The 15,238-nt window shown below is 32.2% G+C and overlaps 1 protein-coding gene across 1 annotated transcript in view; it reads left to right on the top strand.

Moving 5' to 3' along the window:
- Nucleotides 1–783: 783 nt before the first annotated feature.
- The window catches only part of LOC6038302 (protein lozenge), a 68,669-nt gene continuing 54,214 nt past the window's right edge, over nucleotides 784–15,238 (top strand). The window contains exon 1 of the mRNA XM_038249316.1: nucleotides 784–902. Coding sequence (XP_038105244.1) covers nucleotides 863–902 — 40 coding nt within the window. The 5' untranslated portion in view covers nucleotides 784–862. The remainder of the gene's footprint in view (nucleotides 903–15,238) is intronic.

Here is a 15,238-nt window from a genome sequence, read left to right as displayed (position 1 = left end):
TAGGTTATGGGCAAAAAGGGTGGCAAAACGACGACGACGACCCTGAAAAGTCAGTCTCCGGTGGCCATAAAACTAAATTGGTCAACACACTGGGGGAGAGTTCCGGGCTTGCAACCACAACCACACAAACTAGCTCTCTCTCACTAAACTAAACAAATATTATTATTATCGATTAGGTCGCAGCAAGCCGGTAGCAATTAATAAGTCATAGCTTTCCTGTTGTTAATTTTTGCAGCTCGCCTACTAGGACGACCTCCCGGAAGAGTTGGAGACGCTCGGAATCACGCGTGCGACGTTTGACCAAACATAACCTCACACTCTCTGTCGGTGGAACCTACGCCAACGTTGGAGCACCGGTTAGCAAGTGACTCATAATCGATTGTGTCAACACCCGTCAGTTTCTTCGGTGAAGAACTAGTTGGTATTCCGCGCGCGCGCAGATCTTCAGCCGATTGATCGCCAAAGTGACTAATCGAACCTAACCTCAAAGTGACCAAGTGACTCAGGGGAAAACGGGAATCGGTTTCGCGTAAGTTCCCGCGTCAAAAAAACGGCCTCCAAAATTGCGCCCAAAACGTCGTTCCGGATGCATTTGCCCAGCAGCGGTGGAACGGCGACGTCTGGTTCCGGCGAAGCCGAGTGGGACATTTACGGCAGTAAGGACGGAGGGGGTGGTGGTGGTGGTGGCGGAAGTGCGGGATCCGCCGGAGTAGTGGACGAAGATATGCTGGATGGGTCGACGGGAGGGGGAGGTGGCGGGACGGGAGGGACGGGACTGACCAGTGGGGGAACCGGGGGCAATGTGACGGAGAACAGCTCGCCGAGTCCCGGCGGGTCCGGGGATCTGTGGTGGATCGAGCGGATGGTGATGGAGGCGCAGCAGGAGTACCCGGGCGAGTTGGGTGAGTTTGGTTTCTTTTTTAAGGTACAAAATATCAAATTTAATTTTGCCTTTTTGAGTCTACACACTTAGACATTTTTACCGAATTCGGTAGTTGAAAAATCGGTAATGTTTAAATCGGTAAACCATCTGTCAAAATGAACAAAATTTTACCGAATATCTGTTGTACGATGAACAATAATGAACCGAATTCGGTAATTTACAGTTTACCAAACTGTTTAGCAGTTGAAAATTCGGTAAAAAAAATCTAGGTGTGTAATGAAGGCTTTTCAATATTTTATCAAAAAAACTACAGAACATATTTAAAAAAATCATAAATCTATTTATCTTCTGCAAATTTGTGACAGTGTTTGAAGCATTCGTAATACTTTTTGTTTTTTTTTTAATTTGCTTCAATTTTGTATTTTTTGCCTTTCTTACTAAAGAAAGGTATAGGTTTTACTTTAAGCCAGGACGTCATTTCCAGCTTCGTAAATATGTCGATTCAGCATGAATTTTAAACCGAAAAATCGCTAAAAAATCACACTGCATCGATTTTCGACGCTCTATCGATTCACCTTGATAGAACTCGTCTATCTCGAACCCTCGAATTTTGAGAAAATAAATTCCGTGGAGGTCGAGTGATGTTCGTATGTGGTAAAATTTTGCAAAATTTTGTGTCGCGCCGTTCTCAGCTCCCATAAATCCGATTTCGATTCTCCTAAATGCAGATGAAAGCTAGTGTGCTGAACCTGGGCGAGTTGCCGCGCAAATTTCGAAATATCCATCTGTTTTCGGATGTGTCTAGACTTTTCCAGAAAATACACAGTTTTCAAATGAAAATATGGTCAAAATTTTTCATTTTCATACCTTTTATTTATCTCAAAAATTGCATTTTTCGAGCCCTACAACCTCCCAAATTTTCATCCAGATTCATAATATGGTTCTGGAGTTAGAGCCGTTTGATTGACCTACCATAAGAAACAAAATCCCTAAAAAAAGGTAAAAGCCCATCTGGCGACCTTCACCAACATTTTTCATTTCTGATTTTATTCGAAATTTCTTGCTACATTCATAGTACAGACCATGAGTGAGCATCTGAAACAAATTTGACATCGATCGGCAATCCCGATCAATTTTTAGAACGATTTACTTTTTGCCTTTCTTACTAAAGAAAGGTATAGGTTTTACTTTAAGCCAGGACGTCATTTCCAGCTTCGTAAATATGTCGATTCAGCATGAATTTTAAACCGAAAAATCGCTAAAAAATCACAGTTGTCAAGTTGAGCTTCGAATACTGGCGCGAGAATGCTGGCGCATATGTTTCGGCTCGACTTATACTCGTTCGTAGTAGCTTGTCTACCGATGTTTCCTTCAACATGTAAGATATCGTAGCTTTTCGGTTTCTTTTGCTCTGTCCGTTTTTGCATAACTGTCCAATGTTTATGCAAAAACTTTTTTGACATAGGACATTCATTCGGGTACAATCAATTTGTTTCCCGTGTGCTCCTAAAATCGCCTTTAAGTAGGCTTCATTTGTCGTGTCGTTTTATTTAAAAGAGTTCATTGGATTCCAATAGGAGCTTTCGAAGCTTCTAAGCTTTATATCGTTTTCAAAGTTTTCAATGCTCGCGACGCCAATGGCTATCTACCTAAGGTATTGCGATTGAGTGTGTAGTGGTGCGGTTGTAAAAATATCTATCTCTGACTCTCTCACTTTCGTAGACGCTGAATGGCAAGCTTCCCACTGTGCGGTTAACTCGGTTTTGCTTTGCGCCTGCTTTGTTCGGTTTTTGGGCTCGTACCAAAACTAGAAAACCAAAACCGCGGTGTGTGTCGTCACTTGCGCATTGGAAGCTAAGAATTTGTACGATTAAAAATATTCGATAGGTGAAAATTGCATTTTTAATTTCTTTTAGAAAACACATCATTAATAATACCTTGCTTTCATCATAAGATTTTTTGTATCAAGTCGATGTTGTGAATTGAGAGATGTTATATTCTTTAGTAAGAAAGGCTCTATCTCACCCCTGGTGGGATTAAATCGGGTTTTTAATTTTTTGCCCTACTCCATCAATCTCGATCAGAGCTAAGGGACAGAAACTTTAAATAAAATTTGTACAAGACTAAAAATATCTCATTTTCATAATCCTTTAAACTATTTTTAGTCCACCTTATATTGATTGGTGCCTTCATCACATCGATATTTAATGTTTCTGAAATAAAAAATAAAAAGTGTAGTTTTATCAAAACTTATGATAAATTAAGATGCTCAAATTCTAACCCATATAGGGATAAAATTTGAGCATCCTTATTTTAAAAAATACTCTTAAATACAAAAAAATAGTTGTAGAATTATCTTGTTTTGTTGTTATTTTATTGAAAAATGTTTTAAAAAAACCCTAAAGTTATTATTAAAATTTATCTCACTTTTAAAGGCTATTTGATAAAAATATTTCCATTTCAATTGCTCAAGAAATAAGTTTATTTTAAATCGATCGTTTCTGGCCAGTTCTGTGGGGAATAAAAAGAAAACCAGATTTATATGTTAAAATCAGAATAATTTATTTAATCGTACTCACAAAAAAAAGCTAAATATTGAAGTTCTGTTTATTAAGAATCACTAGCGTTCCCAGCTCATAGAGAAAGGTGGGGCAATAATATGGACGTTTTCAAAATTATGTCATTTATGGACAGTGGACACCCCCTGACCAAATTTTGAACAAAATTCTGAGGATAGTGGGGCAGTTGCCCCACTCTGTTTAGTGTTTAGAAAAATTGCCTCATTACAAAATCGTTATCCTCTACTACTTTAAAAGTAGTTTTCAAAATTGCCATGAAATTTTAAAATTCTAAGATTTAGGATAAATTATTTTTATTACTTAAATCTAAACAACTTACACTTTAAGGCCAATGTAATTTTTGAAGGTTTCGTCCCAACCATCCACTTTGAATTTTCCCTCAAAATCTAAGGCCAAAACAAATTATTGATAAAAAATTAATTTTCATTGAAAAAAACACTTATAAAATCGATTGTAAATTATTCAGGAAACAGTTTAAATTAGAGCGTCAATTCCCGGGATTTCCCGAAAAATAATATTTCCCGTTTCCCGGGAAATTTTTTAATTTCCCGGGAATTCCCGAAATCCAAGCGGAAGTATACATTTTCCTTACTTTTTGGTCCTAATTTTTTTTTTAATTTGAAAAAAATATTATTGAGAGAACCTAACTTAATTTTATTTATTTTAATCTACTGTGCATATTGAACGGGGTATCAATGATAGGATTTCATTCTCTTTTTATATTTTTTTTTCCAACTGGTGTCTCAAGATTATTATTTTGTAAAACATGTACTGGGGTAGGCCACACAAGGTCCATGCACTATTGTTGGAAGAAAATGTTTTTCAATAGTATTTGAAAACTAGTGGCTTTGAAAATTGTATTTAGCATATTGGGATGACTTTGTACAAAATATTTGTTGTTAAAATCAGATTTAATGTGTTCAAATTTTACACAATCACTAAGGTTGCTGATAAGTTTTTAAGAAGAAAAAGAAAATCAATGTGTAAATTTTACTTAACATAGTTTATATGTTTTTTAACAATATACCTATAAATTTTTGGTGAAATTGATAAAAAGTCTAAATTTTGCCTAAAAAACCTTAAAATGAGTTTTGTTGATAAAATTACGGTCTAGAACAAGTTATTTGCCATGAAAAACACAATTTCTGCATGCTTTTATTTTTTTTGTTTTATGAGTCAACGTTGTTCTTAAACATATTCCTTTGAAATGGTAACAGAGTAAAATTTAAAAGCATTTTTATGGTTAAGAAGCATGGATTTTACTCACTGATTCAATATTTTATTTAAAAAAATAATGCTTCTTAACAAAAAAAAAAATCAATTGATATAATAAATTTTTTTTTTTTTTTACAAAGTTGCATGATTTTTATAAGCAGTCAAGCCATTAATTGACCCCTACACTCATTTTGAACATTAAAGTTGCAGTTCTATACAATTTTGTTGCAAAATATCAATCAGAAGCAGGATAAGATCAATTTTCGATAAATTTCGAAATTCCCGGGAATTCCCGGGATTTCCCGGGAAATTTGTTAAAAATTTCCCGTTTCTCGGGAATTTTGTAACCCCGGGAAATTGGACGCTCTAGTTTAAATCGTTTTTCATTAATTTATAAGTAAAATAAAGGAATGTTAAAATGAAAAAATGTTTAAAAAAATAATAAAATTTTAATTTTGGAACATCAGGTTGGAAATTTTTTTTTCCGTAAATTCAATTATACTTAGCAAACTTTTAATAGTTGCAAAACTGCGATAAAATATCAAGCACTTTGTGGTGCTTTTTGCATAAAACATTGGAAATTTTGCTTAAAAATTATCAATTAAAGATCAAATAATGAGGTCAGAATAAAAAGTTTATAAAATTTTCTTTTTTTTTTTTTTTTGTTGGAAATGATAATATTTCATCTGGGATTGAGTATATCTTTTAAATAAAAAAAAAAGTAATTTTCCATCTAAAGGTATGTGAATTTACTACTTTTCTGATGTAATGAAGCTTTATCAGTCTAATAGTATCAAAATTGGTTTCTGAAAAAAATCTAAGTAATCTGCACTGTAATAAAAAAAAGTACAAATCTGACTGGTGTCAAATTGAAAGGTTTAATATTTTCACTCTTATGATGTAAAATTACCTCAATTTAGACTGAAGAAGTTATATTACGCTGGATTTGCGGTAAATTTACGGTAAAATTACACAATGTTTCTGACATAAAAAAAATGAATTTTGGAAGGTTGAAAATTTGGTTGATAATTTTACCTTTTTTTTTATTGTGCACCTGATGAAAATTCACCAGTTTTTGATGTATTATTACACATTTTTTGACACAAAATCTGTCACCATTCCCTGATGAATATTACCATCTATTTTTTACTGTCTGTGGTTGATAACAATTTACGCATTTGAAGCCAGATTTAAATTGTAAGAAGTTGGATTGATCCTTATTTCTTCGATCTTTCCTGGTGAGCTGGAAAAGAATTTTTTTGAAGAAAATTAATTTCAAAAAATTATATAATCCGCAGCGTTAAAAAAAAATGAAATAGTTATACTTTTAATAAGTAATTCTGCACAAAATCGGCAAATTTCGTGTTTTTTTTTAATATTTTGCTAAAATTTGTTGGGGGCTTTCCGATGAACAAATAAGTTACTTTGCATCATTGGTTTGCCTATTCAAGTCTCCATACAATTTTGGCATTTGTCCACACAAAAATTGAGTGTAATTATTCAAAAATCTATATCTTGAGAAAGAACTTTCTGATCGATTTGTTATCGATTTGTTATCTTCAGGATGTACCCGAGCAGACTAGGCCAATAACATTTTACGTTATTTATAACAAGATTTGTTATTCGTTGTTATGATTTTTTTGTTATTGGATTGTTATTGTAATAACAGACTAATAGCATTTTTTGTTATTCTTTGAACATATCTTTGTTTTTATTTTTTGTTATTTTAACAACTAATCCGATCATCCCAATTACAGTTGGAGGTATTCTTCCATAGCAAAAAATGTTTTTCAAAGTTGTTTTGGCTTTCAACCAATATCAGACCAATAACAAATTTTGTTATGATAACATAAACTGTTATTAAATTCTTATGCAAAAATGGGTTTTCATGAAGATTCCATAACATTTTCTGTTATTTGAACAATATTTGTTATTAAAATGGCATGAATTTTGTTATTGCCGTCTGCCCGGGTAGCTGGTTTTAGTTAGTTTTTGATCAGGAAAAATTTATTTATATTTGAATTAACTTTTTTCACCCTGGAAAAGTTGAACTTTTTAAATCAGAATTTTTACATTTTAGATTTTTTTTTAAGATTATGTTTTAGGGGACCAATAAGAACATATTTTGGACCATAGAAAAGTAAAAAACGGTGATTTACTGAAAAAAATTGCGAGGAATCTTTTTCACATATTTTTTATAAAAAAAAGTACTTCATTTTTAGAAAAAAAAGTGAAGAGTTTTCGAATGAAAAACGATTTATCGCCAAAAAAATTTTCAAGGGTGAATTTTCGACAGAAAGGTTTAAGACAATCAGGGTTGCCAGATTGCCCAATAAATATGTAAATGCCAGATTTTTAAACGACAATGCGATAAAATTAAATTCTGTTTTCCTGCAGACTTTGCTAAATTTGTCTACCCGGGCAGACGGTAATAACAGAATTCATACCATTTCAATAACAAATACTGTTAAAATAACAAAAATTGTTATGGAATATTCATGCAAAATCCATTTTCGCATAAGAGTTTAATAACAGTTTATGTTATCATGACAAAATTCGTTATTGGTTTGATATTGGTTGAAAGCTAAAACAACTTTGTAATAACATTTTTTGTTATGGAAGAATACCTCCAACTGTTATTGGGATGATCGGATTAGTTGTTAAAATAACAAAAAATAATAACAAAGATATGTTCAAAGAATAACAAAAAATGTTCAAAGAATAACAAAAATGTTAGTCTGTTATTACAATAACAATCCAATAACAAAAAAATCATAACAACGAATAACAAATCTTGTTATAAATAACGTAAAATGTTATTGGCCTAGTATTTTCAAATATCAAAAAATGTTATTCCAACGTTATTTACGTCTGCTCGGGTAGATATTTTATTTTATGAAGTTTTATGTTTAAAAAGTGAAAAAATACCATTAATATCTACATTTTTGCTGATTACTTGGAGGAATATGGCTTGTCAGATATTTTCAGATTCTTTGCCAGTTATTTTTTCGATTCAGATCTATCTGGTAACCCTGAAGACAATAATCAAAACAACATCAGTTTTTCATATCTTAGTGCAAAAATCGTAGACATGTCCAGATTTTGAAAATTCACAAAGTTTTTTCTTCAAACCAATCCCTTGTCAATTTTGTTTATCTAAACCTGCCTTTACTGTGCGAATCGATACCTCCAACTTCTTGCCCCGAGCCATGAACCCTCAAGAACCTTCAAGGTATCAAAATTATATCACGATTACAAAAAAAAACTCTCAATCACAGCATAAAAACGCGCCGGACGCACCCGGATTGCTGTCGGAAACCCCACAAGCGCATCACGATGATGAACTTTCTTTCGGAACGAAAAGAAAAAAACTCGAGGGATATCGATGCTCCCGAAAAATCACCTTCACCTCTCCTGATTCCGAAGCATAACCCCTTCTATGGGGGGAGCGTGTGCGTTCCTCGCCCGGGAGGGTTTCAAATTTCATGTTCTTGTGAGTTTTTTTTTCTGTTGTGTCAAAAGTGTCGAAACCAGCCAGCATAAGTTTTTTTGTCTTGCTTTTTTTCTTCTTTAAGTTGAGTTTGTCAGTTTCGTTTTGCAATGTAAATGAACTTCGAGACCTGACTTGTTCTACTCTGTTGCATTTTGACGACGGCAACGACGACGTTGAGGACCTAAAGTGCATTAGTTACCACTGAATGAACAGCAAAAGAAGGGGGTTGAGGCGCTTTAGGTAAATGGAAACTACACAAAAGTATAACTGACTTTGCGGGGCTCTGATTTCTGGGACTTTGTCTGAAGTGGCCGCCACGACTAGTCTAAGAACGGGTAATTAGCTTAGGCAGAGTTTGCAGTTGAGTCTGTGTGATGTGGTGTGGACACTTTGTGGCCATTTACCGGCGGCAAAGCCGCCGAGGTAAGTTTTGTGAACTAGTGACAAATGGACTGATTGTGACAGTTGGTGACAGAATGTGACAGATTTTGAATTTACTTACCAGAGTTGAGATCAACAGCTACAGCAAAACACATACCTTATTTTTGAAACAGCTTTTTTTCCTCTCTGTTTGTGGAGTGTTGAAATTTGAAGTCCGTAATTGGAATGACAAAAATAACGATTGATTCAAATGAAACATAAATCCTCCAGCTTCCACCAGCATATCTCAGGAATTTCAATCATGAATGAATCCCACGCGCTTAGCTGACAGTTGGAGGAGATCTCGACCTGGCAACAGGCGGGAAACCTTACACATTCATCAAGCAGCCAGCACCGTCTCGATTTTCCTCGACTCGACGCCATCAGCAACATCGAAATAAACCCGATTGAAACCCTAAGCTCTGCCTCAAGTCTTCTGGTTTATTTGCATAGTTGCGCGCGCGTAGATTTGCGCCATGCGCACTCATTTTCCTGCTTCGCTAGGCTTTCTGGCTTATGAAAACTGCGTTGATAAGTTGCGAAACAACAACAGAAAAAAAGTTGAATGAAAACTGTTGCAGCGTTTGCTGGAAATTGAAAACCCGTTTCGACGGAGCTGCTGGGAGCAGATGCAGTGAGGGCGGGGTGGGTTTGAAAGATGAATTTAATTTTATAAATGAATTTTAATTTGGAAATAAAACCAATCTCTGTGATTTTGACCACTCGATCTAATTTTTTCCTTTTTTACTCTGGCTGAAACTTTTTGGTTACCATCCTTATGCCCAAAAAAGTCATTTTGCATCATCAGTTTGTACATATAATTTACCATACAAATTTGGCAGCTTTCCATACAAAATTGGTATGTGAAAATTAAAAAAAATATGTGTCTTTTCAAGGATTTTGTTGTTGAATGATTTGGTGTCTTCGACAAAGTTGTAAACATAACAAAATGGAGTTAATTGTTTTTGAAGTCCTTTTCGATGTTTTTTTAGAATCACTATTTTTCAAAAAACTTTGACTTGGTCTAAGATTTTTTGCCTATTCTGAAATTTTCCGAAAAGGTGGTATTTGTCTTCTCAAATATTAAAAAAAAAGTTATTTGAAAATCATGTTTTAGTAACAAAAAATAATTTAAAAAATCACCAAAAATATTCGTACAATTTTCCCGATCAAATTGATCAAAAAATCCATTACAATATACAGATTTATGAATTTCCAGAATTTCCAGGAATTTTCGAAAACATCAACAGTTAGGTAGTTGAAAATTGTTTCATTTTCAGTTTTGAAATCTAATTTTAAAACTCTTCGATAATGTGCACCCGTTTCCAAATTAAATCCACCACAAAGTGATAAGTATGCAGTTATGTTTGTAATTCCTCAACGATTTTTTTATAACTTAGTTGATAATGGTATCATTCTATGGTGGAAAATGAGAAAAACCATGAACATGAAAAACATGAAAAAAAAAACAAAAAAGACGAATAGTAATGATAGGAGGTGCTATCATTAATAGACATTAACTAAACATGATAAATGCAAATTTAAATACTATGAAGGTTGTTGTTTATTGTATTATGGTAACTTTAACCGAAATATGGTCACCAAATACTATGAATGAAACAAAAATAAAAAAAGAGTAATGTTTCTCTTAGAACAAATGTTGTTCAAAATGAGCTCCTAAACAAGGAAAAAACAAAAAACTCGAAAAAATTGGGTGTTAGAGAGTTAACATTAAAATTTTAGTCACTTTTTTGCGTTTTAGATTTTTTTCAACAATATTTTTCAAAATAATAGTCTTTGGTGTTTTTTTGTCTTTTCTGGAATTTTTAGAAAAAAATGGGTTTTTTATGTAGGGGCAAATAAAAAATAAAATAAAATAAAAAAATGTTTTTTTTTGGTAATCAAGTTTCAGTGCCAAAAAGTGGTTTTAAAAATCAACAAAAAAAACGTGTTATTTTTTGTTGTGTAGTTCTCATCCATTCCTACAACTTTAACACCAAAACGATCAAAAAATTTCTCAAAGATACTGATTTTTGAAATTCCACATATCATTTTGTATGGACAGCTGCCAAATTTGTATGAAATTTTTTGATGATTCAAAATGGTATTTTTGGACAAATTAAAATAAGGCTCATCTCTTAGAGAACTGATCAACTACTTTAGTAAAATTTGCTACGTTTTTTTCGATTCATCTTTTATTTGTTTTATTTCGTTTTTTTAAGTTTTTTTTTCGAAAACATCGAATTATTTCCAAAAATAACATAATTTTAAGATAAAGTTCATCGTTTAAAAGTTATATCTACCCTAAAGTGATATTTTATAAAGATTTGTAACAAAAGATGTTTAAATTAAAAATCGATTGCTTGCCAGAATTAACATACCAAGTTTTTTTTATCATCATCCCGAGCAGACGGAAATAACTTGGGAAGGTCAGTTTTTGATATTGTGAGAAGATCGAAATATGTTATTGGGATGATCGGATTAGTTGTTAAAATAACAAAAATCAATAACAAAGATTTGTTCGAAGAATAACTTAAACTGTTATTATTTTGTTATTGCAATAACAAACCAATAACACAGAAGGAATCATGAAGGAATAACAAGATTTGTTATTTTGTGCGGAGAGGTGGAGCAGCATAATAACAAAAAATGTTAACTGGTATATGTCCATAACAAAAAAAGTTATTGTTTTGGTTTATTTGTAATTTGCAAATAAACCTGCAGTTGCCATAACTCCTCTGTACTAGTCAGGGCTGCAGAGTCGGGTACCTCCAAGCGACTTTGAATCCATACTTTGAAGACAACTCCGACTCTGGATGCAGGATATGACGTCAACGACGACTTTAGCTCTCCAAAATACCCGACTTCACAGATTCCGACTCCAAGTAAAAGTTGCTGAAAATTAGATGAATCCGATGCAGTCTCCGAGGTCACACTCCAGCTCGAACTTCAACGTCAGCTCCGACTTCCTGGCTCTGTGAAAATAATAACAGTTTTTGTTATTCACACTTCAAAAATTCTCAATAAATAAATCAATTCCGTTAGGGAATATAACAAAATAAAAAAAAAGAACTCTCAAAAGTTAATTTATCGGATTAATTTTAGCTTGAAACCCTATTTCATGGTGAAATAATGACCCCGATGAAATTGGTCAAAATTATTTCATAGTTCTAGCCAATTTTAGTAAAATCCCTTAGGGGTATATCAAATAATTAAAAATCAAATTTCAAAATTTCAGCTTTTAGAATAATTTTAGCTTAAGGACCCCATTTCATGACCAAAATAATGACCCTGACGAAATTGGTCAAAATTATCCCATAGTTCTAACCATTTTAAACTAAGTCCCTTAGGGGGTATATCAAATAATTAAAAAAAATCAACTTTCAAAATTTCAACTTTTAAGAATAATTTTAGCTTAAGGACCCCATTTCATGGCCAAAATATTGACCCCGACGAAATTGGTCAAAATTATCCCGTAGTTCTAACCATTTTAAACTAAGTCCTTTAGGGGGTATACCAAATAATTAAAAAAAATCAACTTTCAAAATTTCAACTTTTTAGAATAATTTTAGCTTTAGGACCCCATTTCATGACCAAAATAATGACCCTGACGAAATTGGTCAAAATTATCCCATAGTTCTAACTATTTTAAACTAAGTCCTTTAGGAGGTATATCAAATAATTTAAAAATCAACTTTCAAAATTTCAACCTTTTAGAATAATTTTAGCTTAAGGACCCCATTTCATGGCCAAAGTAATGACCCCGACGAAATTGGTCAAAATTATCCCATAGTTCTAACCATTTTAAACTAAGTCCTTTAGGGGGTATATCAAATAATTAAAAAAAATCAACTTTTAAAAATTCAACTTTTTAGAATAATTTTAGCTTAAGGACCCCATTTCATGGCCAAAATAATTACCCTGACGAAATTGGTCAAAATTATCCCATAGTTCTAGCCAATTTTAACAAAGTCCCTTAGGGGTATATCAAATAATTAAAAAATCAACTTTCAAAATATCAACTTTTAGAATAATTTTAGCTTAAGGACCCCATTTCATGGCCAAAATAATGACCCTGACGAAATTGGTCAAAATTATCCCATAGTTCTAGCCAATTTTAGCAAAGTCCCTTAGGGGTATATCAAATAATTTAAAAATCAACTTCCAAAATTTCAACTTTTAGAATAATTTTAGCTTAAGGACCCCATTTCATGGCCAAAATATTGACCCCGACGAAATTAGACAAAATTATCCCAAAGATCTAAACATATTTAACAAAAGAAAAAATAATAACAGATTGTGTTATGGACACTTAGAAACTTTTCCATTTGTGCGATTTGTGGTAATTTTATTTCTAAGTCAGTATACCGAACGAATAACAAATTTTGTTATTAGGAGAGTTTTTGAAATGTATAACATTTCCTCTTATTGGCGTGTTATTAAACATTTTCAATATAATATCACTTCAATACCAAATTTTGTTATTTTATCAGAAACTGTTATTATTTTTTCTTCTTGAAGTTGAACTTCAGGTTAAAATAATAACACTTTTTGTTATTTTAACAGGATTTGTTATTGAAATATTATTAATTTTGTTATTACCGTCTGCCCGGGATTTGCGTCATGAAAAAGACACACAAAAAATCGAATATTATTTTTCAGAATTTTAATACAAGACTAACACAAAACGTCTTATACATTATTACAGCTAGGCTACTACCAAAAATTAGCTAAATATCAGTAAATTCATGAAAATCTTTATTTTTCCGGGTCTGTATTCTCAAACCCTTTTTTAGTACTTTTTTTATCCTTTTTCTTTTTTTCAGTTTTTTAAATTCGGCGAAATGTCCCGCACCCGTCTTGTTCCTATCTGTGGTTTCAAAATTTCAATTTTGCAAACAGTCTAGATGTGCAGTATTTGATGAAAAATACAATATCAAACGTTATACAATGTTTTGAAAATAGTTTACTATCAAATTGTACATGTTTTTTCAAAGAAAATCTTATTTTTTTGATTATTTAGGGAATTTTTGAGAGGATTGAGGACAAAAACTTAAAATACAAATTTCGTTAGCCCAACTATAAAATTGTTATTTCTTTACAATATTGTGTTTTTTAAATCCATCGATTTTTTGTGAATTTTGTTTAATCTAAACAAACTTTTCGAAGGAATAATGAATGGCTCTATTCTGCCAAAATCTACTGTTCTGAAAATGTAATTCTTTAAAATTATTCTTCTGTTTGATATCAAGCAAACAATTTATTTTAGTAAAAAAATATTTTATGTCAAAAATATATAGTTAAAAATAAACAATAAAATAAAACTATTTTCCATTTCAAAGCATCTTTCAACGAGAGAAATTATTTCATCTCTATAACATTTCTTAAAAATGTAGAAATCTTGAGATTCGAAATTTTAGTTGTTCACGTGATTTGTGAATGGTCCCTTTCCAAAATTTAACTCTTACCAGTGTTTTCTCAGAATGTCAGAATATCATTCAGTTATATTTCTACTATTCCGAAGCAATGTTATTTACATCAGAATTTACAATGTCGATGGGAATATGTTTCAAAGGGTGCGTGACATTTTGCCAAAACTCGTTTCGTCGAATGGACATTTCTCCGAAGGTCGTTTTGCCGAAGAGACATTTCGCCAAACGGTAAAAAATCGATTGAAAATGAATTGTGAAATTGGAAAAAAGTTTCTTTCGTGAACCTTTACTTGCTTTTGAACATCATTTTTTTTTTTAATCAATTTCGGTGATTTTTCACTCTTTTCAAAATGGCCAGTAGAAAAAAATCACTTTTTTGCAATTCCGTCGTGAAACTACTTACTTTTCCTGTCATTCTTGAACGACGAAATAGCCTACTTTTCTGTACCAAAAATGACAGAATCGAATAGCAACACTTTTCAAAATAAACCAGCGTTTATTTTGAAAAGTTCTAATTTTCAGCACTGAAATGGGACTGAAAAGTTGAACTTTTCTGCACTTGTTTCGAAAAGTAACACTTTTCATTTTTTTTTTTGTTCAAACGATTTATTGGCAAAATACATGAAAATTTTACTTAAAAATTCACTCAATGGGTGTTTTTCGGAATTGCAAAAAATGTTGTATGGAACTCGTTGCAAAACTTGTTTTTTTCAGCACTCGTTGTTTGTCCAACTCGGTAAACCTCGTTGGATAAATGTACGACTCGTGCTGCAAAAACCTCTTTTTGTAACTTGTTGCATAAACTACTATTTTGTAACTTGTTGCATAAACTACTATCTCAAAACATAAATGAAGAAAAATCTGCAAAATTTTCTTGAAAAAAAGTGAGTTTCTGCACTCTTTTCAACATAACTAGTTCTTTGAAAACAAAATTGTCCTATAAAACAAATCTATAATCTTTTGCATTCTTTCAAACATCAGCTTGATTCTACTTTTAAGTTTTTCAGAAAACGAAATTCTGCTATTTTTTTGTCTTTCCTTTCACAAAATTGTCAGATTCTTGACTTATGATCAGCAGTTTTTTGCGAAATATTGTTAATTTCTAAATAAAACTTTTCGAAAAAAGCTTTTGTGAGGTCTGCATTTTTTAAGAAAGCTATTGCAAAAAAAATCAATCAAATAAAACAAAGCGTTTCAATGATTTTTGAAGAAAAAA

Source organism: Culex quinquefasciatus, chromosome 1, assembly GCF_015732765.1.
Source record: "Culex quinquefasciatus strain JHB chromosome 1, VPISU_Cqui_1.0_pri_paternal, whole genome shotgun sequence".
NCBI classification, from domain to species: domain Eukaryota; kingdom Metazoa; phylum Arthropoda; class Insecta; order Diptera; family Culicidae; genus Culex; species Culex quinquefasciatus.
The sequence above is the reverse complement of the archived record's forward strand: the minus strand, read 5'-3'. Positions and strand labels throughout refer to the sequence as shown.